This window comes from Heterodontus francisci, chromosome 47 (genome assembly GCF_036365525.1).
Source record: "Heterodontus francisci isolate sHetFra1 chromosome 47, sHetFra1.hap1, whole genome shotgun sequence".
NCBI lineage: Eukaryota > Metazoa > Chordata > Chondrichthyes > Heterodontiformes > Heterodontidae > Heterodontus > Heterodontus francisci.
In genome coordinates this window covers 6,653,416-6,681,131 of record NC_090417.1, presented here as the reverse complement: position 1 = coordinate 6,681,131, position 27,716 = coordinate 6,653,416, and the positions used below count along the sequence as shown (strand labels likewise).

General features: G+C 41.9%; 1 protein-coding gene across 1 annotated transcript in view; it reads right to left on the bottom strand.

The window, feature by feature from the left end:
* The window catches only part of zmat4a (zinc finger, matrin-type 4a), a 184,476-nt gene that overhangs the window by 31,068 nt on the left and 125,692 nt on the right, over window positions 1–27,716 (bottom strand). The window contains exon 7 of the mRNA XM_068023252.1: window positions 24,676–24,817. Within this exon, the coding sequence (XP_067879353.1) occupies window positions 24,676–24,817 (142 nt within the window). The remainder of the gene's footprint in view (window positions 1–24,675; window positions 24,818–27,716) is intronic.

Here is a 27,716-nt window from a genome sequence, read left to right as displayed (position 1 = left end):
GGGGAGAGTTGACAGAGGTATGCAAGATTATGACAGGCTTAGATAAATTAGACATGAAAAACTGTTCCCATTGACTGATGGTACACGGACTGGGGGAGACAAATTTAAGGTTTTGGGCAAGAGATGCTGGGGAGTGTGAGAAGGAACTTCTTTACACAGCGAGTGGTGTTGACGTGGAACTTGCAACCCACAAGGATGGTGGAAGCGGGAACAATCAGTGATTTCAAAGGGAAATTGGATGGCACTTGAAGGAAATAAACTTGCATAACCATGGGGATCGAGCGGGGGAGTGGGTCTGACTGGAGTGCTCTGTAGAGAGCCAGCATGAACTTGATGGGCTGAGTGGCCTCCTCCTATGCCATAAATTACTCTCTATGACTCTATAAAGAGAGCAATTGAAGCAAATAACATTGATGCATTTAAGAGGAAGGCACATGAGGGAGAAATGAATCGAAGGATATGTTGATAGGGTGAGATAAAGTAAATAGAATGGGAGGAGGCTCGTATGGAGCAGAAACACCGGCATGGCCTGTTGTGGTGAATAACCTGTTTCTGTGTTGTAAATTCTCTATAATCTAATCTCAGGGTTGATAAATTAATCAAGCTTTGCTGTTATGATCTGGACCCCTCAATTTAGATTACTGCTTTGGAATTGCTCTTGGCTAACCATTATTCAGTGTAATTTTAGAAAGTGGCACAAGGTGTACTGTTGTGCTCTTGTTTATATCACATTAGGTTGTCCTATTGACAACCTCCTTCTCCTGTGGGAAAGCACTTCTGTTGCTAACTTCCATGAAGCATATTAGTGACAGCCCCTGAGTTTAATTTAATTCAAATACACCATCTGAATGGCACAAACTGTGAAAGAAGGGTCTGAATTTGAAACCAATGATGATTAAAGGCAAATGGCACAGCCTTTACGGTCCTGGCATCTTACCCAGCAAATAAGCAATGCTTATTACTTAAAAAATCTTGAAGGAATTTATAAAAACAACTTTTAATGGTGTACAAATTTAAAACAAAGGGAAGGAGCTGTTTCAATCACTGCATTTGGAAGCTTTCAGGGTTATGATTGCCAGTACTTTTTCTCATCAATTCAGAAAATCAGCTTTGGACATCAATTCTGTCCAATTATACTAATAGAGTACCATCCCTCTGACTGAACCTTTGCATTCTAATTCAATAAGCAGCTTCTGGCACTGGCTGGAAACAAGGATAATCTGGCAGAAGGAACACATTTCATTCTTTGACCAGTGCAGACCTCTTGCACAATTTCCTCCAAGTGATGGTTGGATAGTTATCCAGTAAGTATGTTCAACTGACTGTTATGACTGTTACATTTTGCACTCCAACAAGCCACATTTCTCACAATGAACACTAAAAGTCCACTCCGATAGAGAATACTCTTTTGATGGGAAGTTTAAACCAGTGTGCAATGCAATCTGGGATAGTATGCTTGGGGAAACAACAAACCCAGGCATTGTCTTTGAATTTATACATAGGTTTACCATTATGCACCCAAATGACTTCTCAAGATGATTCATATTAGTTACATCACTGCCAGACCCTACATATCAGACTGGATTTGTGAAATGGGCAGAGCACCTTGCAATAGCACAAAATTGTAGGCAGGTTTTGAAGTCAGCTCAAATCAGACAATCGTTTTGAACCAGGTCATGAAAGAGCTAAATAGTTAAACCAGCTAGAAGAGTTCCCTTTGAGCAGTCCTTCTTTATAGACAGTTCAGATGATAGATGGTATACTTTTGGGAACTTGTACTCTCAACCTGACTGGTTCAGAATCACCTAAACATTCCTAGCAATTGAGTTAGCGTCTTGCATAGTTCTGTCTCGCCTCGACCTCCTGCAGGTCCAAGCCAGAGTCTGCCCCACAGGAAAGCCCCAGGAATGCCAAGCAGTGTTAAAGTTTGCAGACCATTAATGCATGCCATCGACCCTTTTTCCTGACATTTGTGTGTGTAAAACTCTCAGTTGGCAGATGCAAGAGCCAGGAAGATTGACCTTAGTATCTTTTAGGCCTTGGCTTTCTTTTTTCAAATTTTTACACCAAATACACTGTTTCACAATATGCAAACTATTTTACTGCTTAACAACTGTGCTACAAATAAAGAGCAGAGTGCTACAAATGAAAGACATGTGCCTGTGAAAATGCAATAACATGCAGTATCCACTGTACTATTAGTTAATGTGAAAATAGTGGTTTGCAAAGTAATTTCAAACAGAACTGTGAACCAATACTTTTTATAATGGTAATTTATCATGTTTTCATTTTGCAAACTTGAAATTGTTTGTGGATATTTAAATGCAAAGCATACTTTGTTCATTTTAATGAGGTATAGCCGGAGGCCTGCATTATGTCTTTAACCTTCTTTGACTTGTTCTACTGGCAACACAGGCGAGCAAATTATCACACTGAACCTCAGTGTCCATGTGCAGATGTTTGCAATGTCAGAGACCTACGACAACACTCTTCAAGATGCGTAATGGAAACTTTTGTAGCATAGAGTGCAGATTAACAGTGAGTGACTCCCTGATAAAAAGATTCTCTCAACTATGTTTTCTATTTAAGGTAATGAAATTGGAGATCCTGAGCAGCATGGTTAATTACAACATCTTCCTTTATGCCTGACCTGCAGGCTTAAATCCAGCCCAGACTGATGGAATGGAAGCCACCTCTTGCAGATAGCCGGCCAGGTTCCAATAAGATCAGTTGAAACACTCACTCCATCTCGCTCTTCACAGTGATAAATGAACAGCACATCACCGCTGATAACTGAACACAAATTGGCAGTGTCACTCAGAAAGATGACCAAATTACAGTAGTGGGAGATGGAAAGGCCATAGTAATGCAATATGTCATGAATTGCCAAATGGGGCCCAAAAGTCATGTATGGTTCCTGAACCTTGGCAATAAGATCCTTAAGGTCCAGACAAATCAGACCTCTTTGTGTTTATATTTCTAATATGCTTGGTTTTAGTTCGTGGAGTGCTGTAAGTATAGCAGGCTTGGCACTCTTGATTATTTCAGGGGTAATGCTGTCCTTCCCAGGGGCTTTTCCACTGGCTAGAGAATCAATGGCATCACTGAGTTCCGATTTTGTTGGCTGCTTGTCCAGCTCATCCATGACTGGCAGAGACTGGGCTGCATTGAGGGCGGTCTCAGTGACAACATTTTCCCTGGAGTACACTTCTTGGTAGTGCTCCACCCAGCGGTCCATTTGCTTGTGTTGGTCAGTGATCGTGTCCCTGATTTAGACTTGAGGGGTGGGGGGGGGGGGCGATCTTCCTGATGGTTGGCCTAAAAGCTCTCTTAATGTCATCATACATTCCTCTGATGTTTCCAGTGTCAGAGGTCAGCTGAATATGACTGCATAGGTGTTGCCAGTAGTCATTTGCGCTGCGCTTGGCTGTTCTTTGTGCAGCGCTTCTGACTGCTTTAAGTGCTACGGATGTTAACTCGCTGGGGGCTTTCTTGTAGTTTAACAGTGCAATGCGCTTAGTGGCTATGATAGGTTCCAGCTCTTCAAAATGAGATTGAAACCAGTCTGCATTCTGCTTCACACGTTTGCCATTGGTGGTCATTGCTGAGTCATGCTGGGATGAGGGGGCAGTACCACAGGACATGCACAATGCCAATATCCTCTACTGGCAACACCTATGCAGTCATATTCAGCCGGCCTCCGACACTGGAAACATCAGAGGAATGTATGATGGCATTAAGAGAGCTTTTGGGCCAACCATCAGGAAGATCGCCTCCCCCCCTCAAGTCTAAATCAGGGACACAATCACGGACCAACACAAGCAAATGGACCGCTGGGTGGAGCACTACCTAGAAGTGTACTCCATGGAAAATGTTGTCACTGAGACCGCCCTCAATGCAGCCCAGTCTCTGCCAGTCATGGATGAGCTGGACAAGCAGCCAACAAAATCGGAACTCAGTGATGCCATTGATTCTCTAGCCAGTGGAAAAGCCCCTGGGAAGGACGGCATTACCCCTGAAATAATCAAGAGTGCCAATACCCTCTAGAAGAACAATGGTGACCACGGTGACTGCAACAACTCACGTGGAATCTCCCTGCTCAACATAGTGGGGAAAGTCTTTGCTCGAGTCATTTTAAACAGGCTCCAGAAGCTGGCTGAGCGTGTCTACCCTGAGGCACAGTGTGACTTTCGAGCAGGAGATCCACCACTGACATGCTGTTCTCCCTTCGCCAGCTACAGGAGAAATGCCGCGAACAACAGGTGCCCCTCTACGTTGCTTTCATCGATCTCACCAAAGCCTTTGACCTCGTCAGCAGATGTGGTCTCTTCAGACTACTAGCAAAGATTGGATGTCCACCAAAGCTACTAAGTATCATCACCTCATTCCATGACAATATGAAAGGCATAATTCAGCATAGCAGCGCCTCATCAGACCCCTTTCCTATCCTGAGTGGTATGAAATAGGGCTATGTTCTCGCACCAACACTGTTTGGGATCTTCTTCTCCCTGCTGCTCTCACATGTGTTCAAGTCTTCCGAAGAAGAAGGAATTTTCCTCCACACAAGATCAGGTGGCAGGTTATTCAACCTTGCCTGTCTAAGAGCGAAGACCAAAATACGGAAGGTCCTCTTCAGGGAACTCCTCTTTGCTGACGATGCTGCATTAACATCTCATACAGAAGAGTGTCTGCAAAGACTCATCGACAGGATTGCGGCTGCCTGCAACGAATTTGGCCTAACCATCAGCCTCAAGAAAATGAACATCATGGGGTTGGACGTCAGAAATGCTCCATCCATCAATATCGGCGACCACTCTCTGCAAGTGGTTCAAGAGTTCACCTACCTCGGCTCAACTATCACCAGTAACCTGTCTCTCGATGCAGAAATCAACAAGCGCATGGGAAAAGCTTCCACTGCTATGTCCAGACTGGCCAAGAGAGTGTGGGAAAATGGCGCACTGACACAGAACACAAAAGTCCAAATGTATCAAGCCTGTGTCCTCGGTACCTTGCTCTACGGCAGCGAGGCCTGGACAATGTATGTCAGCCAAGAGCAACTCATTCCATCTTCGCTGCCTCCGGAGAATCCTTGGCATCAGGTGGCAGGACCGTATCTCCAACGCAGAAGTCCTCGAGGCGGCCATCATCCCCAGCATATAAACCCTACTGAGCCAGCGGCACTTGAGATGGCTTGGCCATGTGAGCCGCATGGAAGATGGCAGGATCCCCAAGGACACATTGTACAGCGAGCTCGTCACTGGTATCAGATCCACTGGCCGTCCATGTCTCTGCTTTAAAGACGTCTGCAAACGTGACATGAAGTCCTGTGACATTGATCACAAGTCGTGGGAGTCAGTTGCCAGTGATCACCAGGGCTGGTGGACAGCCATAAAGGCAGGGCTAAAGTGTGGCGAGTCGAAGAGACTTAGCAGTTGGCAGGAAAAAAGACAGAAGCGCAAGGGGAGAGCCAACTGTGTAACAGCCCAGACAACCAATTTTATCTGCAGCACCTGTGGAAGAGTCTGTCACTCTAGAATTGGCCTTTAAAGCCACTCCAAGCGCTGCTTCACAAACCACTGACCATCTCCAGGTGCTTACCCATTGTCTTTCGAGACAAGGAGGCCAAAGAGAAGAGAGAATGCTTGGTTTGTTCTGTTCACATATTTTCAGGTTTGTCCTGTTTGAATTTCATTGGAGAAAACTGTATTTAACACTATTAGCACATTGGTCAATAAATAATCAAAACAACAAGATCTGTTGGTAGCAGCAAAAGTGGATTTCAGCTTTCAATATAGCTCCATCGTACACATCTAGACTACCCACAAATGCAAAATCTTGGACAATCCTGCAGTAGATGTTATTCAATGATATTCATACTCAAATTAACAGGCTACCCATATTCACAGCCACTCCCTTGACCTTGTCTTCTCATGTGGCCTCACTACTTCCATTTTGTCAATCACAGATAAGGCCATTTCTGATCATTTCCTTGTCTCACCTTCTACTCACATCCCCCTTCCACCTCCCAACCTCAGTTCCTTCTGTGTTTGCCCCTGGAAAAAACTCTCCCACCAAGTCACTTAAAACGGCACTTTCAAATTCCCAACTTTTTAGCCTTTGGCCCTCCATTCACCATCACAGTTCCGCAGCTACCAACCTGCTCAATCACACGCTCACCTCCACCTTTGATGCCCTGGTCCCAAGTAAAACCACTACTCTCTCCCTAACATTGGTTGTTCCCCCTGATATGAACCTCATCTCCACTCCCTTAACTCCAAAGGATGCAGACTTGAACATTTATGGCAGGCAACTGACTTAGCCATTCATCACCAGAGCTATCTTGGCCATATAATGCTCTCCTTTGCTAAAACTGCTCAATGTTCCAAGATCATCCTGGAATGCAAAGTTAATCCTGGGCTTCGCTGCTCCACTACAAACCGTCTTCTTAAACCATTCTCCCAAGCGTCCTCCACCCCAATCTCCAGCAACAAGTGCAAGGAGCTCATGGATTTCTTTATCAGTACGATTGAGACGATCCATTCAGCTGCCTCTGCTGTTTCGCTCCCTTCCCATAGCCCACCGAGCTAAATCTCCCCGAAGATTCCCTCATGCCCAAGTCCCAAACTTGCATCTTTCTCTAATTTCTCTTCTATCTCTCCACATGCCCTCTCCAAGATCATCTTGTCCATTAGACACACCTCTTGTTCTCTCGACCCTGTTTCCACGAAACTGCTAACCACCCAACTTCCCTTCCTGACGCCCCCACCCCCACCAATGTTAGTTGATATTGTTATTGGTTCCCTTTCCTCAGGTACTGTCCCCCTCCCCTTCAAATCTCCATTCGTCATCGCCCCTTCTAAAAAAACCTGCCCTTAACTCCTCTAGCCTTGTAAACAACCTCCAATTTCTCTTTTCTCTCTAAGGTCCTTGAATGTGTTTTTGTTTTCCAAATCTGTGCCCATCTTTTCCTCAACTCTATGTTTGAACTCCTCTAACCAGGTTTCTGCCTGTGTCACAGCACTGAAGTGGCTCTTAACAAAGTTACAAATCACATCTGTTGTGACAGTGACCATCATAAATTATCCCTGCTGATCTTTCTCAACATGTCTACATCCTTTGATATGGTTGACCACACAGTGCTCCTCCAACACTTCTTTCCTTTGTCCAGCTGGATGTGGCTGCACTTGCCTAGTTTGATTTTTAGCTATCCAGCGTAGTCTTGAATCATAGGTACATAGCTCCCGTACAGTTGCCTCTGGAGCCTATCTTTCGGCCCCTCCTATTTCTTACCTACAAGCTTCCCTTCAGTGGCATCATCCGAAAACACATCAGGTTCCACATGTATGTGGATGACCCCCAAGCTCTACCTCACCACCATCTCTCTAGACCTTTCAACTTTCTTGGATTCGTCATGCTTATTGCCCGAAATCCAGTACTGGATGAGCAGAAATTTCTTGCAACTAAATATTGGGAAGACAGAAGTCACTGCCCTTGCCATCTCTTTCACTGGCCATAGTCTGAGGCTGAACTAGTTTGTTCACAACCTTGGCATCCCACTTTACTTTGAAATAAGCTTCCAACTATATATCCGCTCCATCACCGCCAACTTACATCTCTGCAGCATTGCCTGTCTCCATCTGTCTCATCTCATCTGTTGCTGAAAACCTAATCCATGCCTTTGTTACCTCTAAACTTTGCTGTTCCCTCTTCTCCTGACCAGCCTCCCATTTTCCACCCTATATTAATTTGAGATCATGCAAAACTCTGCTACCTGTAGACTAACTCGCATCATGTCCTGTTCAGGCATCAGTCCTGTGCTTATTGACCTACATTGGTTTCTGGTCTGGCAACGCCTCAATTTTAATATTTTTATTCTTATTTGCAAACCATCCATGACCTCGCACCTCCTTAACATTATAATCTCCTCCAGCCCTCTCATTCTTCAAGATCACTGTTCTCCAATTATGGTCTCTTGCTCACCTCTGATTTTAATTGCATCACCATTGGCAGCAGTGCCTTCAGCTGCCTAGGCCCTAAACTCTGAAATTCTCTCCTAAACCACTCCTAAGCTATCTGTCCACATCTCTCTCCTCCTTTAAGATGCTCCTGAAAACTTGCTTCTTTGGCCAAGTTTTGGTCACCTGTCTCAATATCTGCATATGTGGCTTGATGTCAAATTTGTTTGATAACGCTCCTGCAAAATACTTGGGGTATTTTACTCTGTTAAAGACGCTATATAAATGAACAATGTTAATAGGGCAGTAATAGAACAATGGAAATCCAGCCTATGCCAAATCATTGCTGCACCTGATATGAGCTTTGTTGCTGGTCAGAATTAGCCTTCTACTCCCCTATACCAATAGTAATTGAGTACAGCATTTCACCCATCTTTATTCTAAAGTATTTCATGAAAATATGGAATGAACAACAAAAAATAAAAAGGTAAGTTTTCAAGAGTACAGTTCACCGAGAATTCTTATGGCTTTTTACTACTAACTTTTCAGGTTGATCTGTGATCACCAGAGTTAAAAATTCTTGGGGCCCTGGGCTCCATTCTCCTGCACCACTTCACAAGATCCACCTCGATCCATTTAAACACTAATGTCCACACACATCATTAATAATATGGCAAATCGTATTACAATATATGATGCTTAAATGAAACCTGTCAGGTAGTTATATGCAGTTTTTGTGTGTTACATTGTGTTTTACTGAGAGCCCCACTGGGCAGAAGCCCTGTAGCCTTTCTGTTTATCCAGCCCGGAAGTCAGTGCTTGGAGGTATCACATATTTCCATCAAGCACTCCAGGATCAAGGATCGCTGACAATCTTGAGCCTCCTATATTTAGCATGACAGATTCCAGGATCCTAAATTGAATAGAGGAGGGTGTTAGGAGGAAATACAGGCAATATTAAGAAAAGGGACAAGGATCAGGTAAACCAATCTGAGAACAGACACAAGCTGAGTAAAAGACTACACCCAGAGAAAAAGAAAGCAAGCAAGTGTCTGATACCACTGCACTACAGTAATGCAACCTAGAACATGTATTGTTCTGAACCCCAAATCTGTCATATAAACTGATCTTCTGCAACCCCTGAACCTTTTGAAGGTGCTTCAAGTGTTTTTTTATTCATGTATATGCAACTGCAGACAACTAATAATTCAAAGTTGTTCATTGTACTAAAAAAGGAATTATCCAATCATTTGAATAAAAGTGAAATGCAGCAAAATGATAAAATATTGCACTGTCAGATAATTTGAATTAAGAGGCAGGATGTTATATTTATTTTTGCAAGTGTAAGCCTTCTACAATAACAGACCCATGTAGTGGTTCACACATACTGAATGAAATTTAAAATATTTTTCATATTTCATGGAGACATCTCATAACAATGGAACCATTTTTGATTTGAAAATTTATTTGAAGTGAATCTTCTGAATACTGTGTTCAAATGCTGTACTTGTGGATGAATCAGAACTTGCATTGCCTGCAGTTATACTGGCACCAAACCAGAAAGAAATATAGTGGCCGATTAAATCCATTTCTTTCGCAGCTTTAGCTCATTAACATTACCTTGTTCTTTAACAGATTAATATTTAGCTTATGATCTAAACAGTATAAATTTGAAGACCTGAGAGATATAATTTGTAATTCTAGGAGTTGGCCAGTACTCTCTCTCAGCTTCATCGCTTATGCTTTGCCAGGTCAGTGAGTTGAGGATATAAGTAATATCTGACAGGTCTTCCAACTACATCCACTGCTTAGGCAATCAAGGCAATAGGGAAAATTGTATGTACCATTTAGCAGTCATGGGATTTCCTTGGAATCAATTTCACATGATTTCTTGAGAAACGTGTGGGAGTTACATCACAATCAGTCTTCATTGTCAGCTAATGGTCCTACAGTAATGATGTGAATAGATTAAGTACACTGGTTAGTGACTAGTGTCACTGAGGGAGATAAAGAATGATAAAATCTGAAAACCCATTCTCATAGTTTATTATGTCATCTGAGCTTTGTAACTGGATTGCTGCCTGCAGCTCATTATGGTAAGGTTTATTGGCTATAAATATTGGCCCTGGATTTCTTCACCATCAGGCATGTCATTGTTGCACTAAGTTGAGCTGGAGAGTTATGCTATTCACCAGCAGGGAGATTTACACTTAAGCTTCCTGGTGTGATTCAAGTATATAAGCTGAGCCCAACCGGCCCACCCACCACCCAGAAATTTATGTGCAACAACTGGGTAACTATTTACAAGTGCTCTAAAGCCGGAGCATTGTGCAGCTAAAGGTAATCAACTGACAAGTGTTTTTACTGCCAATTTCCAACAACTCACTAAATGATCACTTACTTCCACTTCTATAATATCGCCTGCCTTCATCACCCATCAACTGCCGAAATCCTCATCCATGCCTTTACCAACCTGCAGACTCGACTATTCCCATGCTCTCCTGATCCATCTTCTATCATATATAAACTCATCCAAAACTCTGCTGCATGTATTTTAACGTACACCAAGTCTCCTTTGCCCAACACCCAAGTGCTTGCTGATCGACATTGGCTTCTAGTCCCCAACATCTCAAATTTAAGGTTTTCATCCTCAGGTTTCACCCTCAAGGCCCCTCCCTATCTCACTAACCCTCTCCAGCTTTACAAGAACCTTCCAGATCTGGCCTCTGGACATCCCTGAACTCCCTCCGCCTTTCAGAACCCAGAAGATTCAATGAAAGGAAAATCATGTCATCGAGTCATTATGGCAGAGAAGCCGGTCATTCGGCCCATCGAGTCCATGCCACTTCTCTGTAGAGCAATCCAATTAGTCCCATTGCCCTGCTCTATCCTCGTAGCCCTGCAAGTTTATTTCCTTCAAGTGCTCATTCGATTTCCTTTTGAAACCATTCATCATTTCTGCTTCCACCACACTCGTTGGCAGCAAGTTTCAGGTCATTATCGCTCGCTGCGTGAAAAAGTTCTTTCTCACAACACCCCACTGCCCCCCACCTCATCTCTTGTCCAAAATCTTAAATCTGTGTCCCCTAGTCCTTGTACAATCAGCTAATGGAAACAGCTTTTCCATGTCTACCTTAGCTTAACTTATCAATCTCGTACACCTCTATCAAATCTCCCCTCAATCTCCTTTGTTCCAAGGAGAACTTCAACCTAACCTTGTACCTAAAATTTATCATCTCAAGAACCATTCTAGTAAATCTCCTCTGCAACCTCTCACGGACCCTCACATCCTGCCTAAAGTGTGGTGACTAGAATTGGACGCAATACTCTATTTGTAGCCTAACTAGCACTTTATAAAGGTTCAGCATAACTTCTGGGCTTTTGTACTGAATATCACCCAAGATTCCATGTGTTTTGCTAACTACTCTCTCAGTATGTCTTGACACCTTCAAAGCTCTCTGCACATGAATCCCCAGGTCCGTCTGCCCGATACACTCCATTCAGTCTGTATTGCCTCTCCATATCCCTCTGTCAAAATGCATCACCTCACACTTCGGTTTTTGATCGAGAAGGGAGTCAAAGATTATGGGGGCAGACAGGAAAGTGGATTTGAGACCACAACCTTATCAGCCATGATCTTATCAAATGGCGGAGCAGGCTCAAAGGGCTGAATGATCTACTCCTGCTCTTAAGTCCTATGTTCCTACACTTCTCTCCATTAAGTTCCATCTGCCATTTGTCTGCCCATTCTACTAGCCGACCTATGTCCGTTGTAGTCGATTGGTATCATCCTCACTGTCTGCCACACCTCCAAGTTTGATGTCATTGGTAAATTTTGAAATTTTACTCTGTATTCCAATAGCCAAGTCATTTATATATATCAAAAAAGCAGAGATCCTTGCACTGAACCTCAGGGAATATCACTGACTAACATCCTTCAGTTTGAAAAACAACCATTTACCACGACTCACTGTTTTCAAGTTTCTGGTTATCTAACTTAAGCCAGTGAAGATACTGAGTGAATTAGTCAGAATGGAGCAGTTTAGCAGGCCGACAGTAGCAGAGGCATCATTATGGGTGGTGGGCCAGAGGGGAGGCTGTTGGCATTTGGCAAGTGAATTAGAAAGGGAGCTGGGTGTAGAATTAATCTCAGTGAGCAGATGTTGAGCTTCTTGCGCGAGGGAAAATAGAGAGATATGGTTCTCAAGTGAGGTGAGGAAGCATTCAGAGATAGTGTTCTCCGTGATTAAGAATGAGAAGGCCACAAGTGATATCGAGACTGTGCACATAGATGAAGACTGCAACAAATATAAGCTTGGAAATTATGCTGTGCAATATTATCATTCAAATCCTTAATATGTTCTTATCAAATTAAACAGAATGACTTGCATTTTCATAGTGTCTTTCACGACCTCTGGGTATTCAATCATGTTTTACAGCCAATTAAGTGCTATTGTCATGTAATAACTTCATTATATTGACAAAGGCATTTTTAAAAATTCTTTCACGGGATGTGGGCATCGCTGGCTAGGCCATCATTTATTTCCCATCCTCAATTGCCTGTGAGAAGGTGGAGGTGAGCCACCTTCTTGAACTGCTGCAGTCTATGTGCTGACGGTACACCCGCAGTGCTGTTAGGAAGAGAGTTCCAGTATTTTGATCCAGCGACAGTGAAAGAATGGTAATATAGTTCCAAATCAGGATGGTGTGTGACTTGGAGGGGAACTTGCAGGTGGTGGTGTTCCCATGCATCTGCTGCCCTTGTCTTTCGAAGTGGGAGAGGTCGTGGGTTTGGAAGGTACTGTCGAAGGAGTCTTGATGAGTTGCTGCAGTGCATCTTGTAGATGGTACATACTGCTGCACTGTGCACTGGTGGTGGAAGGAGTGAATGTTTCAGGTGGTGGATAGGGTGCCAGGCAAGCGGGTTGCTTTGTCCTGAATGCTGTCGAGCCTTTTGAATGTTGTTGGAACTGCACTCATCCAGGGAAGTGGAGAGTATTCCATCACACTCCTTGTAGAAGGTGGACAAGCTTTGGGGAGTAAGGAGGTGAGCTACTTGCCACAGAATTCCCGGCCTCTGACCTGCTCTTGTAGCCACAGTACTTATATGGCTGGCCCAGTCAGTTTCTGGTCAGTGGTGAGCCCCAGGATGTTTTAAGTGGGGGATTCAGCGATGGTAATGCTCTTGAAGGTCAATGGGAAATGTTTGGATTCTCTCTGGTTGGAAATGGTCATTTCCTGGCACTTGTGTGTCACGAATGTTGTCCAGGTCTTGATACATCTGGACATAGACTGCTTATGTATTTGAGGAGCCGCAAATGATGCTGAACATTGTGCAATCATCAGTGAACATTCCCACTTCTGACCTTATGATGGATAATTTTTAAAAGGTTCGCACCAATATTAAAATAGCAGGAAAAACTTCACACTTCAATTTCAAGGCTATAAAGAAAGAAAGATTTGCATTTATATAGCACTTTTCAATGATCACCGGACATCTCAAAATGCTTTACAGTCAATGAAGTACTTTTGAAGTGTAGTCACTGTTGGAATGTCAGTAGTTTTGGAAGGTTCAGATTTTCCTTAGCAGTAAACATGGTGCTGCAACAGTGGAAGCTTTGGAGCTGTCAGTATGCTGACATTTGCATCCCTGACAGTGTATTTTTATGGCTGGTTTTGAAGCTTTTAGCATTTATTAGCTCCAAGCTGCTTCTGTACCATATCCAGATCTGCATTTCAATAAAACCATCGTCATTTAAAACTAATATTGTGTTGGCTTTTCAAACATCTCTGAAATATACAATGAAATGCTGGGCAATGTATTAAGTTTAAAAAATTAATTTAATTGTAAGATGCAGGGATAACCTTGACTCTAAAATAAATTCTGTGATGGAAAACAGTCCACAAAAAAGAGTAATTTGTCTTCCTGAAGGTCAAGTTGTATCCTTTTTTCCTGTTCTAGTCAGATAAACTCTTTATCTTGTTGAGAAAAATAGGATGCAACAATCATTTTTGAAATATAAGAACAAATTTGCCTCTACAGTGCACTGGCATGCTGCAGTCTGAATATTGCACATTCTGACATAAACTATGAATATTTCTGCAGAAGAGGGATTCTGAAACTCTTGAGCAGCTGAAATCCAGTGATTTGGTAATACATGTATTACACAAGGACCGAGAAGAAGGAGGTTTTTGTTATCAGTGGGGGCAATTAAAAAAGAGTGACTGAATGAATTCTTTGGGAAAGGTGAATGGAAATATGTTCGGCTCACATTGATATTGAAGAGAGGGAAGAGGTGCAAAATACACAAGTAATGAGCTGAGGTATTAAATAGGCTGTCAGTTTGATTGACAGTATAATGGGCTTTCATAATGTTCGAATCACACTGGAAGCGACAATGAATAATACTGTCAATCACTCATTTGATTTTTTTTAAAAACACCTGTGAAATTAAGTCATAAAAATACCTGCAGTCATGTCAGAAGGATATCTTTAGCTAGGCCAGCAAAATATATTTAAAACTAATTTGGCTGGTTATCACTGCACAGCACAGAAGATTGGCTCAAAGCTTTGCAACTGTCAAGCTTTGCACATTGAAATTTGTTCCAGTTGACACTTCTTTCATTATCATGTGGTGAATGAGCACTGTCTCCTTCAAGAAAGATGACCTTGCAAGATCAAGAGAAGGAGAAAAGGCCATTCCGCTTGAATTTTGGTTTTGGTTGCTCTAACAGTCTGATTCCTTCATCTTTGTACTAAACTTGATTCTGCTGAAATGGTAACTATCAAATTTTCCTTCAACCATGTCCCCTTTCACTGCACCAATTGTCATTTTATTTGGTAAATCTGATGTAAAGTTACTTTTGACGTTTCACTGAAAGTTTTCTTTTCACAAAGTATGTCTGCAGCTCAACACGGTTCTCATTAAAGCTGCTGTTATATTGCATGAGACATGCACTCATGCTACCAGTTCCACCAGGTATGGCCTTTGACATATGGATGTAAAGCTCAGACCAGCATCTTGAACGACTCACTAAAAACAAACAAATGGCGAGAACCATCCATGTCTTGTTATGTGCATGGTTATTTCCAATAGGATCACTTGCAACAGACAACTACTAATTTGCGACCTCTTCCATTACCTGTAAGCCCTTGAATTTTGTGGGTTATAAAACCCACATTGCAGAAAACTGTGATAAAGCTACCATCAGTGATGTGGGAAAACCTGGACTGTATTCCCTGGACCAGGTTAAGGATAGATCTAATTCAAAATTGTGAAAAAGGTTGAAAGGATAAATAGTGAAACATTACTTCCATTAGCAGATAAATCTGTAACAAATGGGCATGAATTTAGTAACAGAAGCATAAAGGCTGAAGTTAGAAGAACATTTTTTACGCAATGGATTATTAGCATATGGACTGTATTATCAAGAGTGGTTATTAAAGCTGAGTCACAAGTTTGAGAGAGAATTATATAAATTAAAGGTATGGGAAGGAGCCAGGAAATGGAAAGAGTAGAAACCTCTCATATGGATCTCCACCAATGAACAAGAAAATCCGGTGGGATGTATAGCGGGTGTTTTCTGTCATTCCCGAATGTGAACCATGAGCCAAATGGCCTCCTTTTGAGAAACTTGTATTATTTTCCATCTTCATCTACCTTCACTGCTCCCCTCCTCCCCCCGCCCCCCCCCCCCCCCCCACCCCCTCCCCGGCCCCATTCAAGCAGATGATCAGTTCTCAAGAGTGGATGCAACAAGCAGCTCCACTGCTTGAACAGATGTGAGTGCCTTAGGCTAATTTTCTTTGAGGTATTTGTATTTATAAGTGGCTGTTATGCACCTTCATCTCCTTTTAATAAAAAACTTGAAATGTATTGTCTTTGTCAAATGAAAATAAATGTCATTGTGGGTTTTTTCACCATTGAAGATCGCATTTCAGTGTCAGCTTATGGTGTAGTTTTTGCCAGAGTCAAAAACTGTAGAGCTCTTTATCCCTTTAAGTCTTTGATTCGTCTTACAGCCTCAGGCATTTTAGACACTAGCCGGCACCACCTGATCACTGCTTGTGATTTATCTCTTTTTTGCTATTTTCAACCTTGGATGTGTGATGAGCAATGGGTCCGAACCCATGAGTTCCAAATTTTAAAAGTAAAATGTTGGAGTTCCAAAATGCTTCGCCATTGAGCATTAAGATGCAGAATTACAGTACTTATTGTCTATACATTGAATTAAAGCCACTGGAACTAATTGTTTGATTTGATTTGCTTATGTGCGCTGACTTTATAAATGATTTACACTACCAGTGAAGGTGCCTTTATTTGAAACAAGTAACAGCTTGTTAGTTCTACTCTGCGCCAGTACTTAATAGATGTCAGCTGCTGTCCCCCAGGGAACTGGTGAACTAAGGAGACCATTCTTGGACACTATAATCCTGCTCCTTGCATTTCTATAGGTCCTTTAGCAGAATAAAATGTCCCAAAGTTTTTCAAAAAAGAGTGGGGCAAGCAGTCGTAGAAAAGTTATGAGAATTTATAACGTGCAGTTCAGAAAATAACTTTTGAGCAGGAGTTTAAAGCTGTGGAGAGAGGCCACAAGGCAATAGAGATGTAGCATGTGACTTTCAGAAGATTGGCTTTCAGCCAGGAGATCCTAAGAGGGAGGGGTATGATGCCTAGGAGACTAACTTAGGGATATGAAGGGCATGGCTGATGACGATGAGGTAGAGATAGGTTTGGGCATGGTCATGGAGGGGCTTGTAAACCAGGACAAGGATCTTGGCTTGAGTGTGTTATCTTTGTAGTCAATGGAGTTCAGTTACGACATGGATGATCAGTGAGCAGCACCTCATGTGGGCCAGGATACTGAAGGCTAACTGTTGGATCGGTTGGAGTTTGGAGGCCTGATGAGTACATTGAAGTCATACGATTCCACTGTGGAATTATATGTACACAATTTGAACTCCTTGAACTCACTCTCTAAACTGCGTAGAACAGTTTTTGTTCCAGAATCAGAATCTCATTTTACAGTGAACTAATTACATGCAATGCACTTCCTTCCAGTTTTTCTCCTTTATTCCCTTGTGGTTGATGCTGAGTAATTATAGTGAAAGTGCAAAGGTTACATATTAAAAGCAAACCAAATATATCAACAAAAACACATTTATTTACCATGAATAAAGACTAAATGTGTCAGTGGCTTATACAGACATCTATTAAAAACGACATAACACGATATACACAAGATAACAGCTATGTTGATGTGACAAAAGACTTGTTAATAGCATTGCAATTACTAATGATACAGTTATATCGTAACTTTTGCCTCAATGCAAACAGATTTTGTCTCTGAGGAATTGAATCCAAGATGGCTGTATAACTTGGGTGTCAGGCTCCAATGTATGTCCTGAGTGCACGATAGCCAAGTGGTGTGAGTGACCTCAGACATGGGCTCAATCTCCTATGAACACTCCAAACTTTTTAACCTCAAATATTCATCGAAATTGGTTGCTCCTGCCTGCTATTTACAAAAATGAAAAATTGGCTGCTCAGAGCCCAGAGCTATGCATTTGTGTTCAAGCGTGTATGCAGAGCTCTCTTGTCACTGATCTGCATGTGATTGGCAGCAAACCTCTTGTTTTCCCACTGTGCACTCACTGTATTGCAATAGTGGCCTGAGCCAGGCAGTGGCAGTATAACTGCAGCATGAACTGTTAACAAGGTGTCAAGAAATTTCCACTGTAAATATTTCACACAGCCTGTAAAATGGCAGGAGCATTGACTGACAAATTGGTCCAGATTTTGCTCGAGCGGGGCATCACACAGTGTGCACGATTATACATTTTCCGACACCAGTCAGCTCAAAAAACTTTGCCTTGAAAGTTGCTTTAAGTGCGAGCTGGTAATGGCATGGCAAGGGTAATGGGCCATCTGGTACCTTGGTGAATGATGGGACCAACAATCTCGGATTGAGGAAGAAAAAGAGGAATGATGGAGAAGGAGGGTGAATTAGAGTCAAATCATGAATAGAAAGAGAAATAAAGAGAGGGAAAAAAATATTGGATTAAGATGGAGACAAAAGGAGACAGAAAGGAAAAGTAAGAAAAAAACTAAAAGTGCAAAATGTTTGAAATCTCCGAGAAGAATAATTTACTATATTCAAGAGTGAGTCTCAACAGTTTACATTTTTCCATTCCTGGACCAGAGAGGTTGTTTGGAATTACATTAACAATTATCATGCCATTTAAAGGGTAGCCATGCTGTTAAGTACCAGCTCAAACATCCTGCGGTGAGTTTAATTCCAGTTTAATGTGCAAATGCAGCAATTTCTTAAAGGTAACAGGGAGGTTGAGGGTGAGCTGGCTCATGAGGCTAACGACGGAGCAGCGCAAATTGTTCAACTTGTGGCAATCTAATTCACAGGGTATCTCTTCCTCACCACAAGTCGCTGGATGATTTATGCATTAATAACAGTCAGCTCCGTTAAACACGCTGTTATTTTAGTGGCAAAATCTGGGCCAATTTTTGCTTTTCAATTGTGTTGAAGTAGTGAAAAGACATGCTGAAAAATTGAGTCATTTTGTCACATTAAAAATAACTGTTTTAAAGAGGCATAAGAATAATTGTGTGTGTGCTTGCAAACTGCATTATCAAAACATGGCTTGATATTTTCTGCTATGTTCAGATAAATTAAACAGAACTTGAATACTTAGTTATGTGGGCAGGATAAAATATGTCTGATGTAAGCTTCACTGAAATGTGTCCTCTTGCTGCAATCCATCAAAAGCAATGATCTTCTACAAAAAAACCTTAATCTGCTACATGAGGAAGATGTAAATTGGATAAGAGGCTCCCTTTGCGAAAAGGTTATGGTGAAGATAGAGCAACGCTATGTCAATTTTCATTTCGAAACAAGCAGTTGAAAGCACAGAACGGATGTTCCCAGGGGAGCCGGGAACAGTTCTCTCTGGGTGATTTTGTATTACCAATTATGCCCTATGTAATTGCTTTTTTAATTTTTAATAAAATGCCTGAAGTATGTGGGCTTCCATTAGTGCAGACAGTATTCCTGCAATGACAAAACCAGCCCACGTTTTTTTGCTTATTTGTCCACAATCTCCATGGGGTCACTGTTTCTTGCATTCAGTTTACCACTGAAGAAAAAACTACAGTAGATTAATAGAATTAGGCACTATATGCATCGTTAAGTTTCACAAAAAGTGAACCTGACATTCTCTGTGATCAGCTAATATTGTGTACATTGTAAAATTGAGCAGATGTTGAATACAGAGAGCAGTGAAAAACAATTCACCGTTATGCAAGAAATAGGCTGCATAAAATTTGATACATATTTATAACTTTTGAGTGCATGTCAGGTATTAGAAAGACTATCATTATTCTGTGTATATTTAAAGTTACATCTAATGTGGGGCAGTGGGCTAAATGAAATTGGGAAGTGCCCTCAGGTAGGTGAGTTTAGGCCAGTTCTTGTAGGAGCCATTTGACACCTTTGGCCTCAACTTCACCATTTCTCGATTCACTCTAGGCTAAGCCCAGAAATATGGAAAGTTTAGTGTCCTGCTCGACCCCACACTCAGCTTCCTCATTACATCTGGTCCACATCAGGACCATTTCACTTTTATTTCTGAACTGTTGCCAAGCACCCATAGCTCCAAGGATTAGATTATGAGGAGAGTTTCATAAACTTGGCTTGTATTCCCAAGAGTATTGAAGGTTAAGGAATGATTTAATTGAGGTTTTTAAGATTTTGAAAAGAATTGATAGGGTAGATGGATACTTTTTTGGTTGCGGAGAGTCAAGTCGAAGGGGACTTAACCATAAAATCATAGCCAGGCCATTCAAGAAGTTAGGAATCACTTCTTCATACAGAAGGTGGTAGAAGTATGGAGTTCTCTCCCACAAAAAGCAGTAGATGCCACCTCAACTAATAGTTTTAAGACTGTGATTGATATATTCTTGCTAGCTAAAGGTATTAAGGGAAATGGAACCAAGGATGGTAGATGGAGTTAGGTGGGTGGATGGAGTTAGGACACAGATACACCATAAAATGGTGGAACGGGCTCAAGAGGCCGAATAGCATACTCCTGTTCCTAAACAAAACAACTACATTTCTGAAGTTATAAATAAATAAATAGTGAGAAATATAACAAATACTGCTGGATAAAGTCAACGATACATGCATTTTCCCAGTTTATTTTTCCAACAACTAAAACAATATTTGATAGCTGTGGTCCAGCTTCCTGTCACAAGAGATCCCTTTGGCCTTTTATTGAAATTGGTGCTTTACTCTTTCTGTCTTCTCTTGTAATGCAATAATTAGTTACAACAAAGGTGTTCCAGCATTCTGACCCAATCATTATCGATATATTCATTTACACTTTCAGGTTTTCACTGAGTTTAAATATTTGAAATTGGTTTATTATGATTACATCAGTAAGCAAGGATGAGAGGGTAGCAACTCAGCAGCATACCAACATAACATTTTTTCCATTAAACTTTTGGTAACGCTTTCTCCAAATTGATGTTTTACTTACCTGTATGGTGATACAGAAGAAGCATTCATTCCATCTGTTAAACAGCACTGAAATTGTCCTGTCAGGTTTAAAACATCAGTGATCTGTAGTATTTTTCAGCTAATTTTATTCTGACTTTAACAGGAAAAAGATGCAACAACAAACCCCAAAACTGAAAAATGGGTCAAAATGCACAGAGAAAATTGCAAAAGGGAGACAGAAATGAAAGGCCTTTTATTTTTTTTGTTCAGAATTTGCTGACACTGACTGTGCCCCATGAGTGGATTACTTCCCAACACGCTTTAGTGGTAAATTGTTTTGCAGCCCAGTGCGAGTTGATCATGGTGTGGTGAAATCAATGGGGCACCTGAGACCTTGGTGAACAGCGCAACCAAAAGAGTATCTTCTTAACCAAAGACATTTAAGTATAGAGAAATAGAGGAATGACCAAGTAACAGGGTGAATTAGAGTCAAATTAGATACAGAAAGATAAGCAGAGAGAAGGAAAGATTGGATTAAAAGAGAGGGAAAAAGAGACAGAAATGAAAAGTGAGGAAAAAATGTTCAAATTTGAAATTGAAAAAGCCCCGAAGAACAAGTTACTGCTTGCAGAGTTGAGAGTCCATAGTTTCAGTCGTTTTCTTTGTGTCTTTGAGGTTGAGTGGCAGTGCAGGAACATAAAATCTCATCATTAAAAGTATTCTTACATAATTAAATACCTGCCCGAAATTTCTGTTTAATTTGTATTTATGGCATGAATGCAGCAATTTCTTGAAACCCATGGGGATGTTGATGGGGAGGTCCCGATTTTGCAAATATGACAGAGTCAAACAAATTGTATGGCAATTTGTGGCAAATGACAACCTGTCTCTCATCATAGATTATTAGGTTTTTAACATGCGAATAACAGCAAGTGCCATGAACTCATCATCATTTTCCCAGCAAATTCTGGACCATGATATAATAACAAGAAAAAAACTCCAAACCTGAAATGAGAAATAAAATCCTATAAATATACTCAACTTCTACCAGCACCGAAGAAAAAAATATTGATTAATATTTCAGATGGAGACTTTGATAAAGGGTATCGCTTTCAAGTATTAACCTGACTTTCAGATGCTGACTTATCTGGTGTGAATATTTTTGTTTTTATTCCAGACTGTATTCTTGGTTCATGTACTGCTATGGTTTATCTCGGAAGGGAACATTCATTCAGTGCAAGACCTTTTACAAAGACACCATCCAAGCTGTTGCAGTGACAGAGACAACTGGGATGTTTGCTGTAAGTATATTGAGACAGCTCTTTCAGAAAGGTGTCAAGCCGAACAGTGCTGAGAGCAAGGCCAGTGTTTCTCAAAACCACTAAATGAGTAGTTATGATGCAGAAACAGTTTTGTAAAAAATTTGGCTGCAATTCAGCAAATGCACTATGATATGTAGAGCAATCAGAATAATTAGCATGTGTGTCTGTATCTATCTGAGGTGTGGTATGATCTGACTAATTGCATACTGCATACAAAGAATTCTAATTCTCACAAATTTCATACAATATCGCTGCTCCAACCATCTCAACTTCCAAAATCTAACCTCAACCCCATGACCTTTTTCATTTCCCACATCAGCCATCCTCGTGGTGTTTGAGTGAACTACTAACTTTGAATGTTGAACTTGAATAGTTATATTCTGTGCACTCATTTCCATTGGATCTGTCAGTTGGCCACCTAATTTCACTTGGAACTTCCAAAGACTTTAACTTTCAAAATTGAATCATAGAATAGAATCATAGAAATTTACAGCACATAAGGAGGCCATTTGGCCCATTTGTACCCTCTCTATAGAACATTTCTGACATTCTGAAAATGATTTTAACACACAGACCCCAGAGATAACAAAATTGTAAGGAGACATGTGCTGTGGATAAAGGGGAACCGGTGGATCTACTGTACTTAGATTTCCAGAAGACAATTGATAAGATGCCACATGAAAGGTTATTGTGGAAAATGAAAGCTTATGGTGTAGGGGTAATATATTGGCATGGATAGAAGATTTGCTAGCTAACAGGAAACAGAGTAGGCATAAATGGGTCATTTTCTGGTTGGCAAGATGGAAGGTGTGGTGTGGTGCATGGATCAGTGCTAGGGCCTCAACTATTTACAATTTATATGAATGACTTAGACGAAGGGACCAAAGGTATAATTGCCAAAATTTGCTGATGACACAAAGATAGATAGGAAAGTAAGTTGTGAAGAAGACATATGGAGGCAATAAAGGGATATAGATAGGTTAAGTGAGTGGGCAAAGATGTGGCAAGTGGAGTATAATGCGGAAAGGTGTGAAATTGTCCATTTTAGCAGGTAGAATAAAAAAGAGGTATTTTATCTAAATGGTGCGAGATTGCATTGTTCTGAGATGCAGAGGGATCTGGGTGTCCTAGTGCATGAATTGCAAAAGGTTAGTATGCACGTACAGCAAGTAATTAGGAAAGATCATAAAATGTTATTGTTTCTTGCGAGGGGAATTGAATACAAAAGTAGGGAGGCTATGGGTGGGTTGTCTTATGAGGATGGTTGTAAGGACAGATTAGGCTTGTATCTGCTGGAGTTTAGAACAATATGAGGTGACTTGATTGAAACATATAATATCCTGAGGGGTCTTCACAGGTTGAATGTGTAAAGGATGTTTCCTCTTGAGAAGATCCAGAACTAGGGATCACAGTTTAAAAATAAGGGGTCACCTCATTTAAGACAGAGATGAGGAGAATTTTTTTCTCTGAGGGCGGTGAAAGCAGAGTCTTTGAATATTTTTAAGGCAGAGGTAGAAAGATTCTTGATAAGGAAGGTGGTGAAAGGTTATCAGGAGTAAGCAGGACTGTGGAGATGAGGTTACAATTAGATCAGCCATGATCTTGTTGAATGGCGGAGCAGGCTCGAGGGCCCAAATGGTCAAGTGGCTTACTCCTGCTCCTAATACGTATGTTCGATCCACTGTCCCATTTAATTCTCTCAGTGGTATAACCGACCAAAGTAGTTTAATTTCTTTGATAAAATCTAAGTCACTTTGATATGGAACAACAGGCGAGGGATTTGACACCCACTGGGCTCAATCTTAACTCTGTATAAGTGTTTTGAATGGGTTAAAATTGGGCCCATTATTTCAGTTAGCCTAGCTTGATGTGAACATAATACTTGAGGCCTGCTGCGGTCTTATGTTTATCAAATTCAGAAATTGATTTTCAAACTAAGTTAATTTTTGGTCTTCATTATCTCAAAATATACTACTCAGTTACAAACCTAATGATTCCCCTGAGTGGCTGTTACAGTTGACGCCTCCGCCAACACTTGTTTCAGGTGTGAATAGTTGAAAGCTCGTTTCTGTAAATTGGGCATGCCCCTTACGAACTGAAATATGCATCTTTTAATGTCGATAACATTGACTGAACGTGGCTGCTTGATCATTCATTTATTCTGTTCATGCTCACTGGAGATTATTTAGGATTCGCGCTACATTCATTCACTGGAAGGTAGCTATTATTCACACCAGCAGACTATTTAGTAAAGGCTATCCATATTTATTCACTGAGGAAAACAATTCTAACCAAGATACTACAAAGCACCGCCAACCATTTACACAACCTATAATGGTACCCATCTGTGCCCAGCTCCTTCCAGCAAACTCTTGGAAAGATACAGTTGCTGGTATTACAAATATAAGCACTGCTTATGGGGCTCTATCTACGCAAAACAGATACTGATGAGGTGCTAACATATTCCTACATCATGAAACCATTTTGCTTTTGTAATTCAATTTCTTTGACGACTGTTGCCCATCCTGCTTGATTACATTGAGCATCAGAACAATGGTGTATTGCTCCATCACAATAAAGCCAACTTACAATGGCTTCAATTGCTCAGCAAGTTTGGGAATCAAATGCTATATGCTTCCAGCAGTTAATTCATAGATACTGGAATAGCATTATTGGCATGTAACCTGAAAACACATGTGTCCACCAGATTTAAATAACACGTCGACAGTCTGATGAGTTCAAATGATTAAATTCTCTCATTTACGTGGCCCAGGACAGCTAAACAATGGGCAATGTTTTGGGGAAGTTTGTGCCATGAGTCATGCCAATTGCAAATAACTTTCCTTTCTGAGATAGCAATCACTGAATTAGCATTTTAAAATTACCTCTTCCCTTTCAAAGAAGGCTGCGTTTGCTGACAATGTAACCACTAGGTGGTGCAGTACTAGGACACGAGCAAATGCAGCCTCTTCCATTGAAACGTCACTATCTGCAACATTCAGGCAGCTGCCAGGATTAAAGATGGCGCTGCTCATTTCATCACAGAAAAACAGCTTCAACCTGAAAATCCCCTCAAAGGCTGCCATTGCTGCCTCCATCCCACCCCCAACAATTCCCCGCTCCCTCCTGCCAGTACTTCATTTGTATAATTTCTTGGATGTCTCCTGCTCAACTGTTTTGATTTTTTTTGACAAAGACAGAAGATCTCTGGTATGATACTGCCATTGAAATTTGGAATGTCTAGCAACTTTCTATGGGACAGTAAAGTCAACATTTACACTGAAGTTTATGGAGGAAATAACTCAATTTCTACCCCACCCCCCCAGACCTCCGCCTCCATTCCACAATCTCCCAATCCACACATTCACACTCGCGACAGCCATGCCGCTTTCATCCTCTCGGCCACTTGCTCCTAAGATCGATCGTTCTCCACGTGCCGCCTGAAGAAGCAAGGCGGGTCACAAGGGGTGACGGGGCAACGTAGAAGCGAGTGGCCGAGAGAATGGAAGTGGCACGGCCTAGAGCTAGCCTCTGGAAGTTGGGGGTGGGGGGGGAAGCGGGGAATGAGCGGCTGGAGAGCAGGGTGGCATGGGGGAGGGCGGGAACAATTGGCCGAGGGATGTGGGGGGAGCAGTGGCGAAGTCTGGGCTGAGCGGCTGAGGGGGGGGTGGGGGGGGGGTGGGGGGTGCTGAGAGATACTAGGGCTTATGGGAAATGAGGAAGGAAATTGGTATTAGTCTTAGTAAGAAGGTTGGATTGGAGATAAGGTTGATAAGTCCCCAGGACCTGATATTCTACATCCAAGAGTGTTGCAAGAGGTAGCTATGGAGATAGTGGATGCATTGGTGATCATCTTCCAAAATTCTATACATTCTGGAGAAGTTTCTGCAGATTGGAAGGTCATAAATGTCACCCCACTATTTAAGAAAGGAGGGAGAGAAAAAACAGGGAATTGCGGACCTGTTAGCCTTAAATCAGTCCTTGGGCAAATGCTAGAATCTATTCTAAAGGATGTGATAAATGGATACTTGGATAATAATGATCTGAAGATTGGGCAGAGTCAACATGGATTTATGAATGGTAAATCATGTTTGACGAACCAGTTGGAGTTTTTTGAGGATGTTACCAACAGAATTGATAAAAGGGGAGTCGGTGGACGTGGTATACTTGGATTTTCAGAAGGCTTTTGATAAAGTCCCCAACAAGAGATTGGTTAGCAAAATTAAAGCACATGGGTTAGGAGGTAATATACCAGCAAGGATTAAGTATTGGTTAACAGGCAGATAGCAGAGAGTAGGAATAAACGGGCCAATCTCACATTGGCAGGCTGTGACTAGTGGGGCATCACAGGGATCAGTGCTTCGGACCCAGCTGTTCACAATATACATCAATGATTTGGATGTGGGGACCAAATGTAGTATTTCCAAGTTCGCGGATGACACAAAATTCAGTGGGAATGTGTGTTGTGAGTAAGATGCAAAGTGGCTTCAAGGGGATTTGGACAGATTTAGTGAGTGGGCAAGAACCTGGCAGATAGAATATAATGTGGAAAGATGTGAGGTTATCCACTTTGGTAGGAGGAATAGATGTGCAGAGTATTTCTTAAATGGTAAGAGATTAGAAAGTGTAGATGTACAAAGGCACCTGGGTGTCCTTGTCAAAAAGTCACTGAAAGCTAACATGCAGGTGCAGCAGGCAATTAGGAAGGCTCATAGTATGTTAGCCTTTATCATAAGAGGATTTGAGTACAGGAGCAGTGAAGTATTGCTTCGGTTGTATAGAACCTTGGTTCGACCGCACCTGGAGGACTGTGTGCAGTTTTGGTCCCCTTACCTTATGAAGGATATTGCCATAGGGGGAGTGCAACGAAAATTCACCAGACTTGTTTCGGGATGGCGGGACTGTCCTATGAAGAGATTGGGGAAACTGGGCCTCTATTCTCTGGAGTTTCGAAGAATGAGAGGTAATCTCATTGAAACCTACAAAATACTTAAAGGGATAGACAGGGTCGATGCAGTTAAGATATTTCCCATGGTTAGGGAGTCTAGAACCAAGGGACACAATTTCAAAACAAGGGGGAAACCACTTAGGACAGAGATGAAGAGAAATTTCTTTACTCAGAGGGTTGTGAATCTTTGGAATTCTCTACCCCAGAGGGCTGTAGAAGCTCAGTCATTGAGTATGTTTAAAGCAGAGATTGACAGATTTCTAACTAAAAATTACAAAAGGGGATATGGGGATAGTGTGGGAAAAAGGCATTGAAGTAGATGATCAGCCATGATCACATTGAATGGCGGGGCAGGCTCGATGGGCTGAATGGCCTCCTCTTGCTCCTATGTTCCCTAGGAAAGCAGTCGGTGGGGAGGAGGGGGGAAGGGAAGAAAGCATCGAAGCCTGGAGCAAATGGCCAAGGGGGGAGAGCGACCGGAGGGGTGGGAGAGAGTAGCTGAGTTGGGGGGTGGGGGGAGCGAATAGCTGATGATGTTTTCCGACACATGCGCCAATTAGTCCTGGCAAGACGTAAGCTGCGCATGCGCAACATTTCACTGAGAGCAGGAGACCGTTTGTACATGTGCGCAGCTTGGAGCACTCTGATGATGTTGGCAGGCCGCTGCGTTGTCAGGAGTCACTTTGTTCAAAGAATACCTTGACCGTCACTCTTTTTTGATCAAAGATTGTGGCTGGATTTTCTCACTGGCGTTGGACCTGCAACGTCGAGACCAAATGGGGGTCCCAAAACTACACTTATAGGCAGGTCACCTGACGGTGCAATCTCCCAGAGGCAGCCTCCTAATTGGCTGCCTCCTTGCTCGCCGTCACACCCGATGCTGCCAGCCCTAGCCGGCAGTTCTGGAGCCTCGGCAGCCCCACCAGGAGAAGTAGGTGCCGCTGAGGCAAGTCAGGGACCGCGAGGCCACCTCAACAT